This window comes from Emydura macquarii, unplaced genomic scaffold (assembly GCF_026122565.2).
Source record: "Emydura macquarii macquarii isolate MOO-44397 ecotype Brisbane River unplaced genomic scaffold, CSIRO-AGI_Emac_v2 contig_581, whole genome shotgun sequence".
Lineage (NCBI taxonomy): Eukaryota > Metazoa > Chordata > Testudines > Chelidae > Emydura > Emydura macquarii.
The window spans coordinates 112499-130760 of record NW_027130718.1 but is presented as its reverse complement, the minus strand read 5'-3'; the positions used below and the strand labels follow the sequence as shown (position 1 = coordinate 130760).

Genomic DNA, 18262 nt, shown 5'->3' with positions numbered 1-18262 from the left:
TTAACTCAACGTTTTCCATACGGAGGGGGGGGGAGAAGGGGGGTTCACAAGCCACCAATGGGTCACAGGAAGGTTGTAGCCAGTTCAGTGAGGAGACCCTAGAGGGGTGGGCAGGAGAATGGGAGAGTGAGCTTACCCTGCACTCTTCCCACAGCAATTCCTGTCCCATGGGGGCTGGGCCTGGCTCTCTGCCTTGGGCATTGTGAGCTGGTGCATGGGGTTGCAGTGTCACTCAGGTTTGGCCTGGCTGTGAGGCTTGCCCTCCAACCCATCCTGGCCTTTGGGGGCTCCCCTCTGCTCCTAAATGGGATTAGGGTTGCAGTGCCAAGATGGAGGGTGTTGCTGAAGGTGGTCAATTCCCGCTCAGTGGGGCGAGGAGGAGCTGGCAGAGGAGTAATAGGATGCTGGCCTATGATTTTGAGCCCCTCCATGAATTTGATCCTGTGTGGGTCACAGAAAAAGACAAGATGCAGTTGACGGGTCACCTTAGTAAGAAGTTTGGGAACTACTGATTCTAACTCCTTCCATCTCCAACAGGGTGCGGATCACAAGGTTCCAGCAACATTTTTGTACTTTGTTAAAACACAGCTGTTTGCTTTGTTTCCCAGAGAATCATCAACAACTGTTTGTGTGGACAGTTGACAAAAGGAGTTCCAGCTGCCATGAGCTGAATTCCATGAGTGTAAACACTACAGTCTCCCCACTTTAAAAGAGAACAAGCTGTGGAAACACCCGTGTCTTGTAGGAAGCTGATGCCTTCCCTCACCCATGTTTTGCAAACTTTAGCTGCGCAAAGCTCTTTACATTTCCAGCATCTAGATCGCTCATGTTTGGGTCAGATGTTAAAGACAACGTGTTCACTTGTATTCTAAAAATAGCACAAAACCAACAAGGGAATCATTCCCATCAGAAACTGCAGGTGAGGCAGATAAGAAATTCATCAGGACAGAGATTGCCATTGCCTTTATCCTTCCAGAGTCTTTTTGTCCCAGGATCTAAGTGTTCCACAAATGCAACAGGCTAATTTTTGCCCTTGCATGCTCATATGTGACAACTGCCAACTTTAAGGAGACTCAAGCGAATGTCTCCAAGGGCAGAATTTGGCTCAAATTAATTAAGCCTCACAGCCTGTCTTTGGATCAGGCAAGTATTATTATCCCCATTTTAAATACAGGTAAAATGAGGCACGGAATGGTGAAGTGACTTGCCCCAGGCTACAGATTAAGAGGCTGAGCTGGGAAAAGATGTCCAGCCCCCAGTCTTGTAGTAATTGTAGACCAGATAACTGATCTGTTACTGTGGATTCTATGCACTGTGCTAGATGGACATTTTCTGTAAACAGATACCCTACAGGAACTACTCCTACCATGGAGCAAGTGATAGGCACCTCAAGACAGATGAAAGATCAGAAAAAATGTGATCAGCTGGATCGAGTAACTCAAGGGATTGGCAGAAATATATGGAGCCTTTCACCTCTAGATCACTGAAGTAAAAGTGACCCAGTTTAGTAAAAACTCTTGGTCAAACTACCAATTATTTTTCGGCTGCCGAGGAAATCACTGAATTGATCTGTCGGTGGGGGAAGGAAGCTTGCATACACTTGCCACTAGCACAGGACTGTGTCCATCACAATTGATGTCTTGCTGATGGTGAGGAGGAGCGAGGCTAAGGATTGTATGGGCCTTACTGGGCAAGCTGTCCTTTCACCTGGCGAGGCAATCCCTCCAGGTCAGGGCTGGCTGACACACATTGCTGGAGCACTTTAGCAGTACTGTTCTTTGATAGTTTCACATTGTGGTTCAGATACAGGTGATGACACGCAGCACACTGCAGTACAGACAGACTCCGTGGATTATTAACTGCCTCCTCAGCAACAACTACACACTAGAACTGTAAGCTTTCCTCACCTGTTCTGCTCCTCCAGCTTTGCCAACAGCTCCAGCTCATCCGGGCTCAGGTTCTCTGAATCAGAGGTGGGGGAGCATGCTGGCGCAGAGTTGACGGAAGAAAGAGCCTCGTGGGAGGAAGAGTCTGGGCTGACTGCCGGACTTGCCATCTCAGGAAGGCTGAGGGTAGCAGGGATGTTCATTCGCAAAATCCACAGGACCAGCCTTCAGGAAAGTCAAAGTTTCATCTGGAAGTGAACAAGCAGCATTAATACGCATGGAAAGCACCACAGTCTATAGCTCCCTCTTCGTTTCAGACCTTTTCATACCCACACTGCCTCAGTTTCAGCAGCTACTGGCTCCCTACATAATACCGAGAATTATTCTAAACCAACACTTCATGGACCGGAAAGTAGATCACCTTCAGCGCAGAACTCCCAATCTAGTCTCATGCTCTTTCATTTCCATTAGGAACTGCTCCACTACCCATTGCAGAGATTCACATCCACATTGGCCTCATCCAACGCCTTTTGTCATTGTCTGACCCAGACCCAAGACTCCAGATTTCTGTAGCAACAGCAGCTTTTATTTTGCACCCACTATTTGCAGTCTTTCACCATAAAGGAGCTTTTAGAGTCAGCTAAAAGGACCACATCTCCAGCCACAAACTGCCCCTTTGTACAGGTTTAATTTGATGTTAAATTGAACTGTGCCAAAACTGGTTTAAAATTAAGTCAGTTTAAAGTCTATTAAATTTAACTTGATAATTAATTGAATTAAGCCAAGTCAATAAACCAGGTTTAGAGCTTGTCCACATAAGGAGTTATTCCAAATATCTATTCCTGACTAACTCCATGGGTGGATGCCTTTATTCTGGAATACAAGTGCCTGATTCCAAATTAGTTTATCTGAATTGGATTAAACTAATTCAGAATCAGGCACTCTTAATCCAGAATAAGGGTGTCCGCACATGGAGCTAACCAGAAATAGTTAATCAGCTTGAAATTCTCACCCTATTTTATTCATTTTATCTATGTGTGAAAGATAATATGGAAGATAAACTCTTGATTGCACTGGTTTAACTAGATCAGTTTTTTTAAAATCATACCTATAGTTAAACTGGTGCAACTTTGAATATGGATAATGTCTTAGCATCTTGGTAGGACATGTACTCAGAGGGGACACAGCACCACTACTGGTGGACATATAGCATCCTGGGTTTTCCGTAAATGACTTAACCCCAAACACTGACCAGGCCTGACTCCCACTATTTGCAAGATCTGACGAGATCACAGCCCAAATTCGTGTCTGGCTGCAGACTATAATATCTATCTTAGGTACTTGGATGGCTACCATTACTGCAGTATCTGCAAGCCTCTCAATCATTAGCATATTTATCCTCACAACACTCCTGTGAGGTAGGATAGTGTTTACAGGCCAATTTGATTTACGTTTTTCAAGACAGAGGGAAATCACATGAAGCTTGTTTATACCTATTGCATTCCTTCCATCTATGGATTTTGTAAATTTATAAATTTTAAAAGCCTTGGTCAAGTTCCTCAGATATGATTTGTTGGCTGACGACAGACATAACAGCAGCCTTCGCTATGAATTAATTTTATTGGTTGGTGTCAGCCTTCAGATTACTAAAATGTGGTTTAGTTTATGTATTAATACAATTTTTACAGAGAAATTCCTCCCAGGAGAGAACAAGACTAGAGTGATTGAGACAGAGCAGTCCACAGAGTCTACTTCATGCGTCACAAACATTGGTAGCATGCAGAAAGATATTTCCTCATGCACACATACCCCTTCTTTAGTCTGATCTCAAGATGGCAGAGCACTGAACCTTCCAGGGATCCGAACAAGGGTCAGAGCTATCCCTTCAACCTGGATCCACTGCTCAGGTATATTTTTAAATCCTCTGTGCTGCTGCTCTTATTCTAACAAGCTTGCACTAATGTCTTGTGAGTTAACATTGAGGACAGTCATCAAATAAGGTGCAGTGACCACAGAATGATCAGAGGTTTCCAACACTGCTCCGCCAAGTCTCCCTCATATAAAATCTAAAAAAAGAGTACACTCCATGTAGTCAGCTAACTAAATGGCCTTTCAGCCTTTCTGCATGGTATACAGAGGGAAATGGTTTTAAAACCAACTAGAGTGTGGGTTGGGATATTTGGAAAGCAGGTGTGTCCATGAAGGGATCTCTCTTTCAAAGTGGTCTGCAGAGTGAAAGAGTTGGAGGACAGGGCTGCTGTACCTCTCTCTGGCCACGTCAGCAGCATGCTGCTTCTAACAGCTAAGTCTTTGGTAGCCCAGCCATTCCAACTCGCCTGCCACTTTCTACACATTTTTAGGAGGAGAATACTCCTGTATCGAAGCTTTGTGAAGCCTGTACCTGTATTAACTTTGTGGCAAAAGGCACATGCTGAAACAGGCATTGAAAGACACCCATGAAGACTCCAGGTGTTGGACTCTGGCAGAACTGCATAAGGATTGCTGGAGGGTCTCATTCTGCCCTCCCCTAAATTGCAATTTGGCTACCTCTGCCTAAATAGCATCAAGAGTCTGGCATATTGAGCTCAACCTGAGAAGACCAATAGAGTATATTGAAACCACAGGAGAGAAAACACCACAATATTGAAAAGTTTCACTAAGTACATAATAGTGATAATAGAGCTTAGGGCACAGAGCACTAAGTACCTAATAGTTATAACAGAGTTTAGAGCACAGACATTAACATAGAAGTGCTCAGTATATTATTCTCATGCTGGGGATAAAGCACTGAAGTAAGGCCAAGAGGCTAGCATATTACACTAAAGCATCAGGGCTGTAGTACCGAGATAAGCCTAAATCAGTGGCAGAGCCTGGTGGGCAGAGGAGATCTAAGCATCAATTTCTGCTGAGCACAAACACTCATTTAAAAAAACTCCCATCAGTCTGATCTGCACAGGTGCTGTGCAACCACAGCTCCCACTGACTTCTATGAAAGCTGCGGGTGTTCAGTGCTTCTGAAAAATCAGGTCACGAGGTTTCTAGCTTGCATTAACTGCACAGAACCTTCCAAAAGTGAATCCATACAGGGCTGTTTCCCTGTGACTATAGGCAGAGACTTGGTACCTCTGTTGCTGCCCATTGCTTTCCCAACAAGCAGCAAAGTGAAATTTACAAGACTTACCTCAGTTTCACCATGGTTGTTCCAGGCAGCCAGAAACCTGACAATAATATCAAGTTAAAACTTATGCTGCTGTGCAATGATGCTATTTGTGAGGGACAACCATCCAAAAAACAAAACAACAAAAATAAAAAAAACCAACAGAGGCTGGAGAAAGGGTAAGAGATCATCCTCCCCCTGTATTTAGGAGGCTTTGGAGTGTGGTTGGAAGGGGAAAGAGTTTCTCTCTTCCAGCAGCTTGGGAGCTGTTATCTATTAGCCGAGAACTATGAAAAATAAAGCTGTATTAAAAAAAGACAGCACCTTGGAAGAAATTTCCCCCACCCCACCTCCAGTAGCTGGAGGTGGTTGAGCTGAGCTTCTCAGTAAGACACTGGTACTGAACCCAATTAGTGCCCCCATCTTTTTTTATATCAACCCCTGTCCAATAATGTGTAGTCCTTTAGAAATCTGTCACGCCTTGTCCTAGTTATAACAGGGCTGATTAATCAGGATGATAAATGATTATGTTGGCTCCTACCAATTTTACAGCTGTCAGCCACAAATATGTAACATGTGCTTCTATTTCTCCCCCTTTCCCTTAATACAGACAGAGTATCACATGTTCTTATAAATCTCAGCCTCATTTATTTGCTGACACCAGCAGGGCATTACTGTAAAATTACAACTATTATCCACAAATTGGAAGCCCCATGTCTAAAAAATGCAGCAAAGTTAATTTTACCACTGTGAACAATGCAGAAGCTCTGCCTGTTTGAACAGAGCCAGACACTTCTAAAAGGGAATATTTTCTAGTGCCTATTAATAAGTGATCTCTTATGTTTCTTGGATTAATTTAGCATTGTTTCACTCCCAGCTCTTCTCAGCATCCCTGTTATAACTGGCAGCTATGTGCAGGCTTGGATCCTAGGAAGAGGCACTGACAAGGAGCACTGTAACAATCAGTGCCACAATCCTGTTTCTCATTCTTAGATCTACAAAACTTTCATTGCAAACACGCTTGCTGGGTGTGAGGCATTTGATCAGCTCTTCCCTGTCACTATGCAAAAATGCATGTGCCATTATACATTTCTCAGTCTTCTGCGAGGGGAGGAGCTCAGGAGCAAATCTGGTTTAACAGCTCCAAATAATAATGGAAATTATACATGACACCAAAACTCTTTACAAACAGGAGTGGGCACAATTGTGATCAACTGAGTACAAGCACTTCTTTCATGTTTCCACATGAATGCTGAATAATCATGACCACTACACAATACATTGTTACAAAAATGGACATTATGAACGGAGTATGATTAGCTGACAGATTCTAGCACAGCATGCAGCCGGTTATAAATTAGAGGTCAGGACTCATTAGCTAATTGTTTATAAAATTAATAAAGTATGTTTTGTTACAAGTAACAACACTTTGAGAAGAATAAGCAGATACCTGCATTGCTCAAGAAGTGTGGTTGAAAAGGCATTGCCTTTAGCCTCACAGTATAAGGTCATAAGCAAAAAGGAACACATGACAAAGGCAACCTGAAAACCAAATCAATCATGACATTTCAAAAGCTACAGTGCTAGATTGCGAATGGCACTGAGATTGCAGGGCCCTAATTTGATTCCTGGCAAAAGATGGTGCCTATGGCTAGTAAGGGCAACCTGTAGTAAGGGCAAAACAGTAACAGAAATGCTAGAAACAGCTCTGAGATGAGAAAGAACCAAACCACCTTGAGAAATAGGATTTTTCATAATTAATATTTCTTATTTACCTGCATCAGCTGCATTACCCTCAATGCAAACCAGATACCATCAGAATAGGACTAAGTGACTGCCTATTCTGAAAAATGCTTGCTTAGGTTTACTTCAGGAAGGATTAAGCTGTGCTATCGTTTGCAGTTATCAGAAAACTGTGACTATCCTAATCAGGGAGCAACATATTGTAGAGGTTCCAACCCTTCATCAACAGGAAAGTGGGCACACTAAACACACTACAAACTGGGAACAACCAGATAGAAAGAGTGGATAAGTAAGACAACACCTGATAATAACTAAAGTCATTTCAGTTTGGAAAACAGAGTTACCGTGCCATTAGGTTAATAGTTTTGAAGTACAGCAAAGGTTAACAAAAACATTTTGAATCTAAAGAGCATAGCTTCTTGGCCCCAGTGGGAAGATGGGAATTAAATTGTTTATAATAAAGGACTGATCTGTATGAGTGACTTGTCCCATTGCAAAGGAAAGATTTTCTGTGAATCATTAATTTCTATATTAAAAAATAATTGTAAGCTCTCTGTGAAGACTTCAATATCATTTACAGTGAAAAGATCACTTCACTAACATCTGTGTTTCTTGAACTATTCTGTAATGCCTATGAAATAACAGTCTTGAAGTAAACTTCCACAGGGGCATCCCTGCTATAAAAGCTTCCTTGAATGGTCTTGAACAGATTTTATTTTTATATCTATAGGGAACGAGACATTTTCAGAAGCAAGCATCACCTATACTGGGATCTATACTTTATCTGAAGCTTCCCATGATGAAACTACCTAATATTTAAACACACATCCTTCCTTACTCTCATTAATATCAGCAGAAACCTTTGCTGAATCCTGCAGAAATGTCCCAAATTTCACTTTACTCTGAAACAAACCAAGGTTCTATTTTAAAAGCATTAACATTTATTGGAAGGGATAAACATTTAGCTGCTTTCCAACGACATCTGCTAAAAACATTAGTCCAGTGGACTAGCATAGGGTTGCCAAGATCCAGTATTATTTATCATATAAACTTTTTTCACCTTTAGCACAAAAGAAATTTCCCTCTATTTTTCCACTATGGGATAGATGAGGACATCAGAACTTTATACTCTTGGCACACCCCAAGCGAACCTGCTACTGGCTTGTTCATACCAGTACAGTTAACCATTAGAAGCTATGGCCCAGAAGTTAATTCAGTACCTAGTTGAATTATCACATGATCAGGCAAGGTAAAGGATGAGAAGGAAATGAATACAATAAACCCTTCGAGTATGACTGTCCTGTCCACATATCTAACATTGCCACAAGGGCTTGAAGATAAACAAAACCCCCACTTTGTTTTACCTAGCTCTGAAGTTCACAGCATCCTAACTTAGCCACTTAACTACATCCAAGATGTAGGCTCCCCTAGGTCGCTGGTTTAAATCCATTTCTGATAGTAGTAACCAAAAGTCACTGCCATCTGAAAGCTTTTTAGGAGATTATATGAAATGAGCTGGGATCTATAGAGTTCTGAGCAGACCAGTATTATATCAAGTCACCATCACATCTGATGCTATGTATTGTAGGCAGTCTCAGAGAGGCTAGGATGGACAGACACAAATTGAACACCCAGAGCTACCTCCAAGGCAGAGGTGAGGTACAGTGATACAGACAGCATGTGGGAAAGTTTGCCCTTTTATTGTTCTGGGGGTAGACAGAGGACTTTAGTCTCCAACACATTTTTAATTCAGCACCTTCCATGGTAGTAGATTCCCTTAAAAAAATTCAGTGGGCTAATTTATAGAAACAGGCCACTCCAGCTACGAGCAGGACACTCATTAGCCCCCATTATTGGTTCCTCCCCCACCCAACATCCCATAAGGGAGAGCGGGGCCTGTTATGTATACCGAGCCAGGAGTGCATAAACTCCCCCTCACTATGCTATCAGGATAGCTTGACCAGAAGACAAATCAGTTAGAGAAACTAATGTTCCTTCATTGGCTGCTCAATAAGGAAGCTACATGCTCCTCCAGCCAGAGATCACAATGTGGGGGGCTTGAGGGTGGTGGGAATCTTAAAAAATGCCATGGGATTCAGACCAGTAGCTTGAGGACTCATGGCATTCTCATCTGGGGAAGTGAAGCTAGTTTCTGACCCAGGGGAAAGACAACTCATGGCTGTCACTCATTAAAGTCATCCCACTTTGTTTAGATTTTGTTTTGAGGCAATGATTACAATGGGCAATCTTAAATGCTGTATTAAAATCTATATTTCTGCAGAGGGATATGACGGAAGCTCTAGGCCTGAGTTTCCGTGCTTTTATTAGTTTAACAGACTGTATACAGTGTTGAACTGCTCATACAACAATGCTGTCAGATACAGAAGCAGCTCTAGTAATATGACTAAAAACACAATGAAGTCTATGGTGCAAGAATCCTCTTCACTTCAGTGGGAGTTCAGAGTAACAACATGCCGACAGGTATGGGGGGAGGGGGAAAATCACTGAACACACCATCAGTGTTATCATTTAAGCCGTACCACATCACACTAGACTTGCAGTGTGCTAAGATACCACAGTACAGGCAAAGCTGAATAATATAGCTAGGACAGCTACTCTGTCCTTATGATTCAAATTGCCATCAATACCCCAAAGTCACCCCTCCCCTACACTGAAGGAGGTCTTAGAGGACTGAACAAACAATGGGTCTTGAACTCTAAAGCCCAAAGGTTTTCTTTTTAGGGCAGCAACAAGATGCATTGGTGCAAACAGCATGTGGTGAAGCTAAATTGAACTTGTGCTGTAAAAATTGTCCTTTAAGACAGTCATCTAGAGTAGCCAACAAAGTGTCTACCACCAAACACTCTCGGATTCCAAACTCTTTTCCTCCTTGCATGATTCAATTTCAACACAGACCATCAGCCTTTGTATGTATGCAAAGATCTCTTATTGTGCTGAACATCAAGTAAAGGCAATCCAATTTCAATAATTTTCTTGACATGACAATTCATGCAAGTGTTGAATGTGTTCATGTCAATACATCAGGACTCCACTTAAAGGTGAGTTTAGAAAGGACACTTTGAAAAACAAATCCACAGAGCCAGATGGGTACCCAGAAGTCATCTACTACAGGACAGACCCAACAAAGAAAACCACAGAACACCCCTGGCCATCACCTACAGCCCCCAGCTAAAATCTCTAACACATCATTAAGGATCTACAACCTATCCTAGCAGATGATCCCTCACTCGCTCAAGCCGTGGGAGGCAGATCTATCCTTGCTTACAGACAGCCCCCAACCTGAAGCAAATACTCACCAGCAACCATACACCATACAACAGGAACACTAACCCAGGAACCTATCCCTGCAACAAACCCCATTCACAGCTCTGCCCACACATTGACTCTAGTGACACCATCACAGGTCCTAACCACATCAGCCACATCATAAGGAGCTCATTCACCTGCACATCTACTAATGTAATATATGCCATCACGTGCCAGCAATGCCCCTCTGCCATGGACATTGGCCAAACCGGACTGTCACTATGCAAAAAAATAAATGGACACAAATCAGACATAAAAAATGGGAACATCCATAAACCAGTAGGAGAGCACTTCAATCTCCCAGGACACTCTGTAGCTGACTTGAAAGTTGCCATACTTCTACAAAAAAACCTTCAAAAACAGACTTCAAAGAGAAACTGCAGAGCTGGAACTCATCTTCAAACTTGACACAATCAGACTGGGTCTGAATAGGGACTCTCATTACAAGAAGTAATGGTCACTGTTCACACATTCTCACCTGCTAATCAATGGTTGTGTTAGGCCTCATCTACTCTAACTGAATGGACTTTGCTAACACCTACCCTCCCTACTGTTGTTCCTTACCCTTGGATGTATACATATATATGTGTGTACACACACACACACACACACACACACCCCATCTGATTTTTATTTCTTGCATCTGATGAAGTGGGTTGCAGCCCACGAAAGCTTATCCTGCAGAAATGACATTTGTTAGTCTTTAAAGTGCTACAGGACTCTCAACATTTTAGAATGTTGCTAGTATGCTTCAGAAGAACTCAAGGTTATAAGGAACCCTTAGTTCTCAGCCTTTGGCTGCCAGTATTTACCAAAGAATGTATTACTCACAAGCACACCTATAAAACCCCATTGAAATCAATGTCACAGGCAACCCAGGACTTTATTACTTTATTACTAGATGTGAAAGTAAATACTTTTTTAAAGGGACAGTGTCAAGACTGTTAAGCCTGAAATTAGATGACCTATTTGTTTTGGATCTTGGGAACAGCCTTTTCCTTGATGAGCGCACACATGTACAAGAACCAGGTCCTTATAGCAAGCCATTAGGACCCTATAATTTCAAAGAATCTTGCGTGTGGACAGCAGAGAAGGGCAGATGGTAAAATTCATCCCTACAGGCCAGAGCAAATCCAATGATCTAGGATTCTTTTTAGTCAGCTACCCAACAGAGAAACTGGGTTTCATCCCAATTTGTGGCTCTTCTTTTGGATGGTGATAAAAATATTGAGGAGCACTGGCTATTTTCCCACCCACCCCAAAACTTTAATTTTAAAGTTCTGTAGACTGAAATGTTCAAAAGGCACTTAAGGTTTTAGACAACCAAATCCCAGTCAGTGGGAGTTGAGTATCACTCTTCCTTAGTCTCATTTACAAATCCAAAACTTCAATGTTATTGGATTTTTCTGCAAGGTTGGGAGGTTGTTGTTTTGGTTTTTTTTTTTTTTTTTGATATGTGAAATTTTCAGCACCTCTCAAGTTTTCTAAAACAAAAATGTTGCCATTGGAGGAATTCACAAATGGACATCTAAAATTCCACTACCAAGGGGAAAAAATAATTTTGTTTCAAATGTAAGTTGTTTTCTCATTGGGGATCCCAACAGCAAAGCCATTGATAATTTACAACTGGCAAGGTCTTTGTCAATGGTACGTATGCTATGTATTAGATTGCCAAGATATCTAGTCACATCAATTACTCCCAAAGTATCAATAAGTATATTATTGTGAAGAAAATAAAGCATGGTTAAGAGAAATTCCACAACCACAGATACAAATTTTTTCCCCTGTTTTGCTTACTAGTCCAGGAACGATGTCCAGAAGCATTAACTGGTCCTGAAAACCTTGATACCAGTTGACCGAATAGCAGGCCTCAAAAAGTCACATTCAAATTATATTTTCTTTCCACTTCAATTTTGACATGATTTCAGCAGCTGACATCTCATAATCTCCAATGTCAGCTGTTCACTGTTATACTTCTTCAAAGCTGAGACTCCAAGTTACTTTCAAATGGTAAATGGCACCAGTTTCTAATTGTAAGGCCCCCATCTCTTTTAGATGGTAAAACTGCCAGAACTAACCACCACATCAGCTAACCCTGCTGAAAGTGTCTACATTAAGGAAAAGACGCCTTAGGGCTTGTCTATAAGTACAATTAGTTTGCAGCGAGATGAAACGGCTAGCTAGTTTTTGAAATGGGACTAGCTCAAAGCACGCTAATGAACTATTAAACAGGCATCAGCAAGATGTACCTGGACAGTTAGACTCTGCCAGGCTAGCATGGGGTAGATTCATAGTCCACCTTGCCACAAACTAATTGTTTGTATAGACAAGCACTTAAATAGTCTGCCAGTTGCCAAAACCATTTTATGAATCGTATTCATGAGGCCTGCCCACAGTAAGTTTGAGCAACAGTTTTCAAAGCCATTTGGCAGCTGCAGGGTTGTCTACACTAGTGCTCTCAACGTTGTTAGCACTGATGAAGATGAGCTTCCAATGGCATAGTCAGAGCTCAGAGTGAACACACATGAAAGGATGGTAAAACTGCTTAAAGCCCCATCTATACTAACACTTGTGTCACTGCTGAAAAACAGGTACTAGTTTTCCAAGTGCAGATGCACCCTAGTTGTTCCTGAGACAGTGGTTGCTAAAATCCTATTAAAAGTCCAGCGCAAAATGACAACACATGATGGTGATCAAAATAATTTGATTTTTAAAAAAGGTGCCAATAAGTTGCACCTAGGGCTAACAACAAATGCTTTATACCCCTAAGAAGTTTTCCATTGGTACCTAGTCTGGTGATAAGCAAGATCTCAGACTAGTGATGCTTTCTTTGCATTGATCAGGACTGACTACAGCAAATCCCATAGATACCAAAATCAACATAATTTTCACTCCCTGCAAGCAACGTACTAAGCAGCTAAGAAACATCTGGGCCATTTGGAGACATTTTCTTTCAGAAATATTCAACAAGCAAATCAGTCACAGCAAAGATCCTCCTCTTCATAATTTAGCCATTTTGGGCATACTGAATAGGCAAAAATTAAACCTAAAGATTTGAGCATTTAACATTATGGCAATCTTTCATTCAAAGACAGTCAGTTGGCAGTGTATTTTTTTAAGTTATGTCAAGAGGAACAAACTGTATCCTAGATTTCTACCCATTACTAAACCCCACTAAAAATGAACACAATGGGAACAATAACAAACCTTCAGCCAGAGCAGAATTCAGTGGTGCTGCCATAACACCTGCCTAGTGGTATCCAGTTAGACCTTGTTGAGACAACTCCTCATGTCTGTGCTGGCTTTGGCAGAGCCATCAACTAAGGGATTTCGGAGACTATCCTAACTACAGCACAAAAAAGGAGCAAGAACTAGAATTTAGGGAGTGATCAGCTGTTCAGTTTCAGCAGCAGATACCATTTCAGAAAAGGAAGCAAGGGGAGGGCTCCTTCTAGAACAGACCAAGTCACCCTGGCCTAGATTTTGTATTTTTTTTAACCCAGAAGGAGACGGTAGCTACTGGGATTGGGACACAGAGACAAATAAAAAGCTCATACCACAGAGACATGGGCTTCCGTGGAGAGGAGCTGGCGACGGGCCACAGTGCCAGTGTGTGGTGAAGGCAGATGTGCCAGCTCCTACCATCTTTTCCCTGGAAATAGAAGGGAGCTGGCACTCTCCCTTCTCTATGCCCATCTCAGAGGGCATAGGAGGGGCTGTGGGCAGATTCACCACCACATCCTCCATTCACTGCACCTGGGGGAATAGGGCAGATGTGAAATCCTCCTGGGAGCTGGGGGAAAAACGAGGGCACTACCAGAACAGGGAGTATCCATGTCTCTGGGCAACTGACCAGGCACTCCCTACATGGGAGGGGGCTCACAGATGCCACCCGCCTAGCTGGGAGAGAAGGCAGAACCCGAACCAGACCCCTCTTGGCTCCGGGTTCAGGGTGAATCACGCCTATCCCTGTGGGGGCTGGGAGGATGACCACCTCAGCTGGGGGTGGCAGCTGGTGTCTGGGAGGAGGGAGCAGACACCCCCCTCCGTCTTTCTGACGGGGAATCGGAGGGAGGGTGGCCAGACCCCGCCAGGCTGCGGCGAGGGGGGAGCAGGCATCCCGCCGGGGAGAGTGGGCCCCGCACACACTGGGATCGGGGGGACCCAGCCCCCCGCTCCCTGGGCGGGGGAAGGGCAAAGGGAACCAGCCACCCCCAGAGTGGGGGGGGGGAGGCCCCCGGCGGCTCCTCCTACCTGTGCGGCGCTGCCATAGCGGCTCCCCAGCCTCCTCCTCCTCAGGGGGGCGGGGGACCGAACCCCGCGGGCCCGGCCTTCTCTCTCCCAGTCACCACATGAAAAGGGGCAGGGGCGCCAGGCACCGCAGCTGCCATGGAACCGCCACCTCCCCCGCGGGCTGCCCGGACCAGACAGACAGACTGACTCACTGACTGACAGGTGACTCCGCCCTCTTCCCCGCCCCGTTCACCCTCTGGCCAATCCCGCCCTGAGAAGGTACACTCAGAGCCCGCCTACCGAACCGCATCCTCCAATCGGAGCTCACGGCTGGCTACTGAGCCGTACCCACACCCACCAGCAGCCAGAGAAGGAATGAGAGGAGCTGCGGATCCGGGAGGGGAAGGGAGGAGTGGGGGCGGGGATATAAGCCACGCCTATTAAACGATTAACCAATAGACACAAAGAATACGGTTAATGGACAAGACTTCCCACCTATTAAGTTTAAAAAGTCGTTGACTGGCAGGATGAAGAGGGCGGGCTCCCCTTGTTCCAGAGACTAATAGAACGCACAAGAGGGATTGATAGACAGGTTTGATCACCTATCTGGTTCAGGAAAGCTTAGGCGTGGAATGCTCTGTGATGGAAAGAATAGAAAAAATCCCACCTCTTGTTCCCAGGGCCAATAGGTTAGCAGAATAGCTTTGATTGACAGGTAACCAAAACTGATCAGCTACAGGGAGGTTTTGCAGTGTTAGCTCGGCGACCCAATGGGATTGCGAAGAACGAGCTGCCCAGGTAGTCCTCGCCCACTGAGCGGGGAAAGAACTCCAATTGGCAGAGAGCAGGAGACGGACAAGGGTCTCACCTATGAGGCGTCGAGTACCTGGAGGCGTGTTGCTGAAGAGAGTTTTTGCCTCAACACCTCAGGTGGCGCCAAGCGCGGCAAAGGGGGAGGAACTGGAGGAGCAACGTTGAGGGGGGTCCGGGGGTTCTTAGAGAACACTGGGGGAGAGGTTCCCAGTGAGCATGGGGGGAGGGTTCTGGAGGGTTGGCAGGGGGTTCCCGGGGAGCACTGGGGGAGGTTCTCTAAGGAGCCCAATGAGGGGTTGGCAGGGGGTTCCTGGGGAGCATTGGGGAAGGGGTTCTGGGGGGCTGGCAGGGGTTCCCAGGGAGCACTGTGGGGGGGCGAGGTTCTCCAAGGAGCCCAATGAGGGAGTTGGCAGAGGGTTCCCAGGAAGCAATGGGGACATTAGAGTTTTTTACTAGGAGGGTGGTGAAGCACTGGAATGGGTTACCTAGGAGGTGGTGGAATCTCCATCCTTAGAGGTTTTTAAGCCCACAAAGCCCTGGTTGGGATGATATAGGAGGTTAGTCCTGCTTTGATCAGATGACCTCCTGAGGTCCCTTCCATGTCAGGGGCCCCAACATTTCCTCTGTCCTTTGTCTTTTGACACAACCTTAATTCTGCCTTTACACTAGCTACTGTTGGTGGGTTGTGAAGCATGCTTGGCATAAGCTTAAATAGCCCTGGAACTTTACAGCCCCTTAACTCCATCGCTGGCCCCCTTTTGAGTCATTATGTCTCAGCCCAGCTGCAGAACAGGCCCCCATGGCATGGTGCAAACTGAGATTCTGCTGCACTGGATGAACTGACAGGATTCCCGATTTTGTGTGGTGGCGGACACAGCGACAGCGACAGCATAGCTGAGACCCAGGTAACATTGCAAAATGAGAGAAAAAAAGAGTGATGTCCCCTGGGCAATAGAGTGTGACACAGAGGACCTGGATTCATTTCCTGGCTTTCTCACGGTCTCCATCACCTTGAACGAGTCTCTTATTTCTTCAAGTGGCTCAATTGCTCACCTGAAACTTTGGGATGAGCATGGTACTTCGGTAGCCGCCAAAGTGTTGTGGTACTTATCACAGTGTTACAGATGGACAAGGGAGCCACAGGGAGCATAAGTGAAACCGGGTATCTTGATTTCACATGGAGTGAATGAAGGAATTTTGGTATTTTTTTTTAAATGATACTTGTGTGTGCCTCAGTTTCCTTTTAGGTTTCACATTGCTGTGCATAGAGTATGTAAATGGTTAAAAGCTGCTTTTTAGGGCAAAACAGGAGACCTGAGGCATTTGTGCAGCTGTCGAGGTTGGTATGAATGGGTTGTTAAAGGATTGGTTGAAACCAGCCCATATCAATGGAGGATCCAGAAAGGCAGTGGGAACCCCAAACACTGAACAACTGATACCTAGCCACAGGAAACTCCGGCAGGTAGAACAAGTGATCTCATCATGGGTCTGCAAGAGGAAGACAACGTACCACAATATAACAGGAGGCTAGGATAAGAGCTAGCCTTTGGGAGAAACACAGCAGCTCTCATCTGGGACTGAGAAAGAAAGAGAAACTAAAGGACAGATACAGAGAGAGGAAACCAAGATGGTTCCTTCAGCAGCATGGCTTAAGGGAGTGCTGGTTTGGCCAGTATGGACTGTCTTGTATTTCTATGCTAACCTAAGGACTTTTTCATGCTGTGTTCCAGCTGACTAATAAACTTTATTCTGTTTTGAAAAGTCTGCTTAGTGTCACTGCAAGTATTTGCTGAGGTGCATTGACACCTGTCGTGAGCAAAAAGTCTCATCCCAGGAGTCTATCTCAGTTGAACTCACTGGAGCCCAGAGTCTCAGAGGTGTTGAGGCTGCATGGCCTACCCTGAAGGAACAGTTGGACCATCAGCGATGCGTGAACTGGCCATTTGGGAAGGCTAGCCACCCAGCCCTGCATCTTCTGCTAGAGGTTTCGCCCCCTCCCCCACCAAACCCTGTCCAGGCCCCTAAGGTGGCCAGAGGAGCCCCACCCTAGCCAGCCTGTGTCCTGGGCCCTGGCCCCCGCAGCCCACCAATCCTGGGTGGCTCCAGCCCCAGATCACCAGCCTGCCCCAGCCTTGGAGCAACAAGCCAGGCAGCCTCAGCCCCAGAGTGCTGGGCTGAGCACCTCTGACAGCCCCAGCCCTGGAATGCTGGCCCCCATGGCCTGCTTTGGGGCAGGGGAGAGGCTGAGTACGGCAGTGGCTGCCGCAGCACCCCTGGGCTCTGGACCTAGGGCAGGAGTGGCCAACCCGCGGCTCACGAGCCGCACGCATCTCTTTGCTTATACCGTGAATTTTATAGTGTGAATTTTCGGTGGTGGGTAGCTGAAATTGAGGCATCAGCATGAATTTTTGGAGAAGGGTAAGAGAAGTGAAATTGACCAGCTTATGGGGGCCTGGATGCTTTGATACATCCGCCATTAGTGGCCAAATGCTGGTAGCTGGAGCTTACCATTTTTGCATTGCTTCTTAAAGCAGAAATCCCTCCTTATACTGTAATAATAAACTTTTAATTTGTATCATACACTTACTGAGCTCTGGAGCAGCTTCTGTCTCCACCGGGTTCTCAGCAGGCTTAGCAGCAGGCTGTTCCTCAGAGGCGGGAGGCTCAAACAACTCTTCTGAGTAGGAACCAAACATTTGCTGTTGATCCTGATCCATAGCCTACTCTGGGACTGGCTTCATTGAAAGAGTCACTTCATGATCCCGGCTGGGAGCTGGCTGCTGGCTGCAATCAGTCCCCTTGCTGGATTTAAGGGCCAGCAGGGTACCATCATGGTTCATCAGGTCATCATGAAGCATGGTTGGCTCTGTGTTGGGCACAGTGCCCAGGACCCAGTCAAAGTCATTGTGAAAGAGGCATGTCATTGGCGAGTTGCCTGAAGCGCAATTCTTCTCCCGGATCTTCCTGTATTCTCTCTTTAGCCTCTTAATTCACTCCCTGCACTGATCACCGGTCCGGAAAGTACAGCTGTCAACTTTTTAGCTGCCTGCTGGTATGCATGGCATTCCTGGTTGCTGATGTCCAGAGTTTTACTGGCCTCACA

At 45.1% G+C, this 18262-nt stretch overlaps 1 protein-coding gene across 1 annotated transcript in view; it reads right to left on the bottom strand.

Moving 5' to 3' along the window:
• LOC137147937 (EVI5-like protein) overlaps positions 1-14700 on the bottom strand; it is a gene marked incomplete at its 3' end in the record, with an annotated part of 50566 nt that extends 35866 nt beyond the window's left edge. Inside the window, exons 1-2 of the mRNA XM_067540358.1 lie at positions 14647-14700; positions 1908-2134 (exon numbers count right to left, since the gene is read on the bottom strand). Of these exons, the coding sequence (XP_067396459.1) occupies positions 1908-2089 (182 nt within the window). The remainder of the gene's footprint in view (positions 1-1907; positions 2135-14646) is intronic.
• Between the last annotated feature and the right edge of the window lie 3562 nt (positions 14701-18262).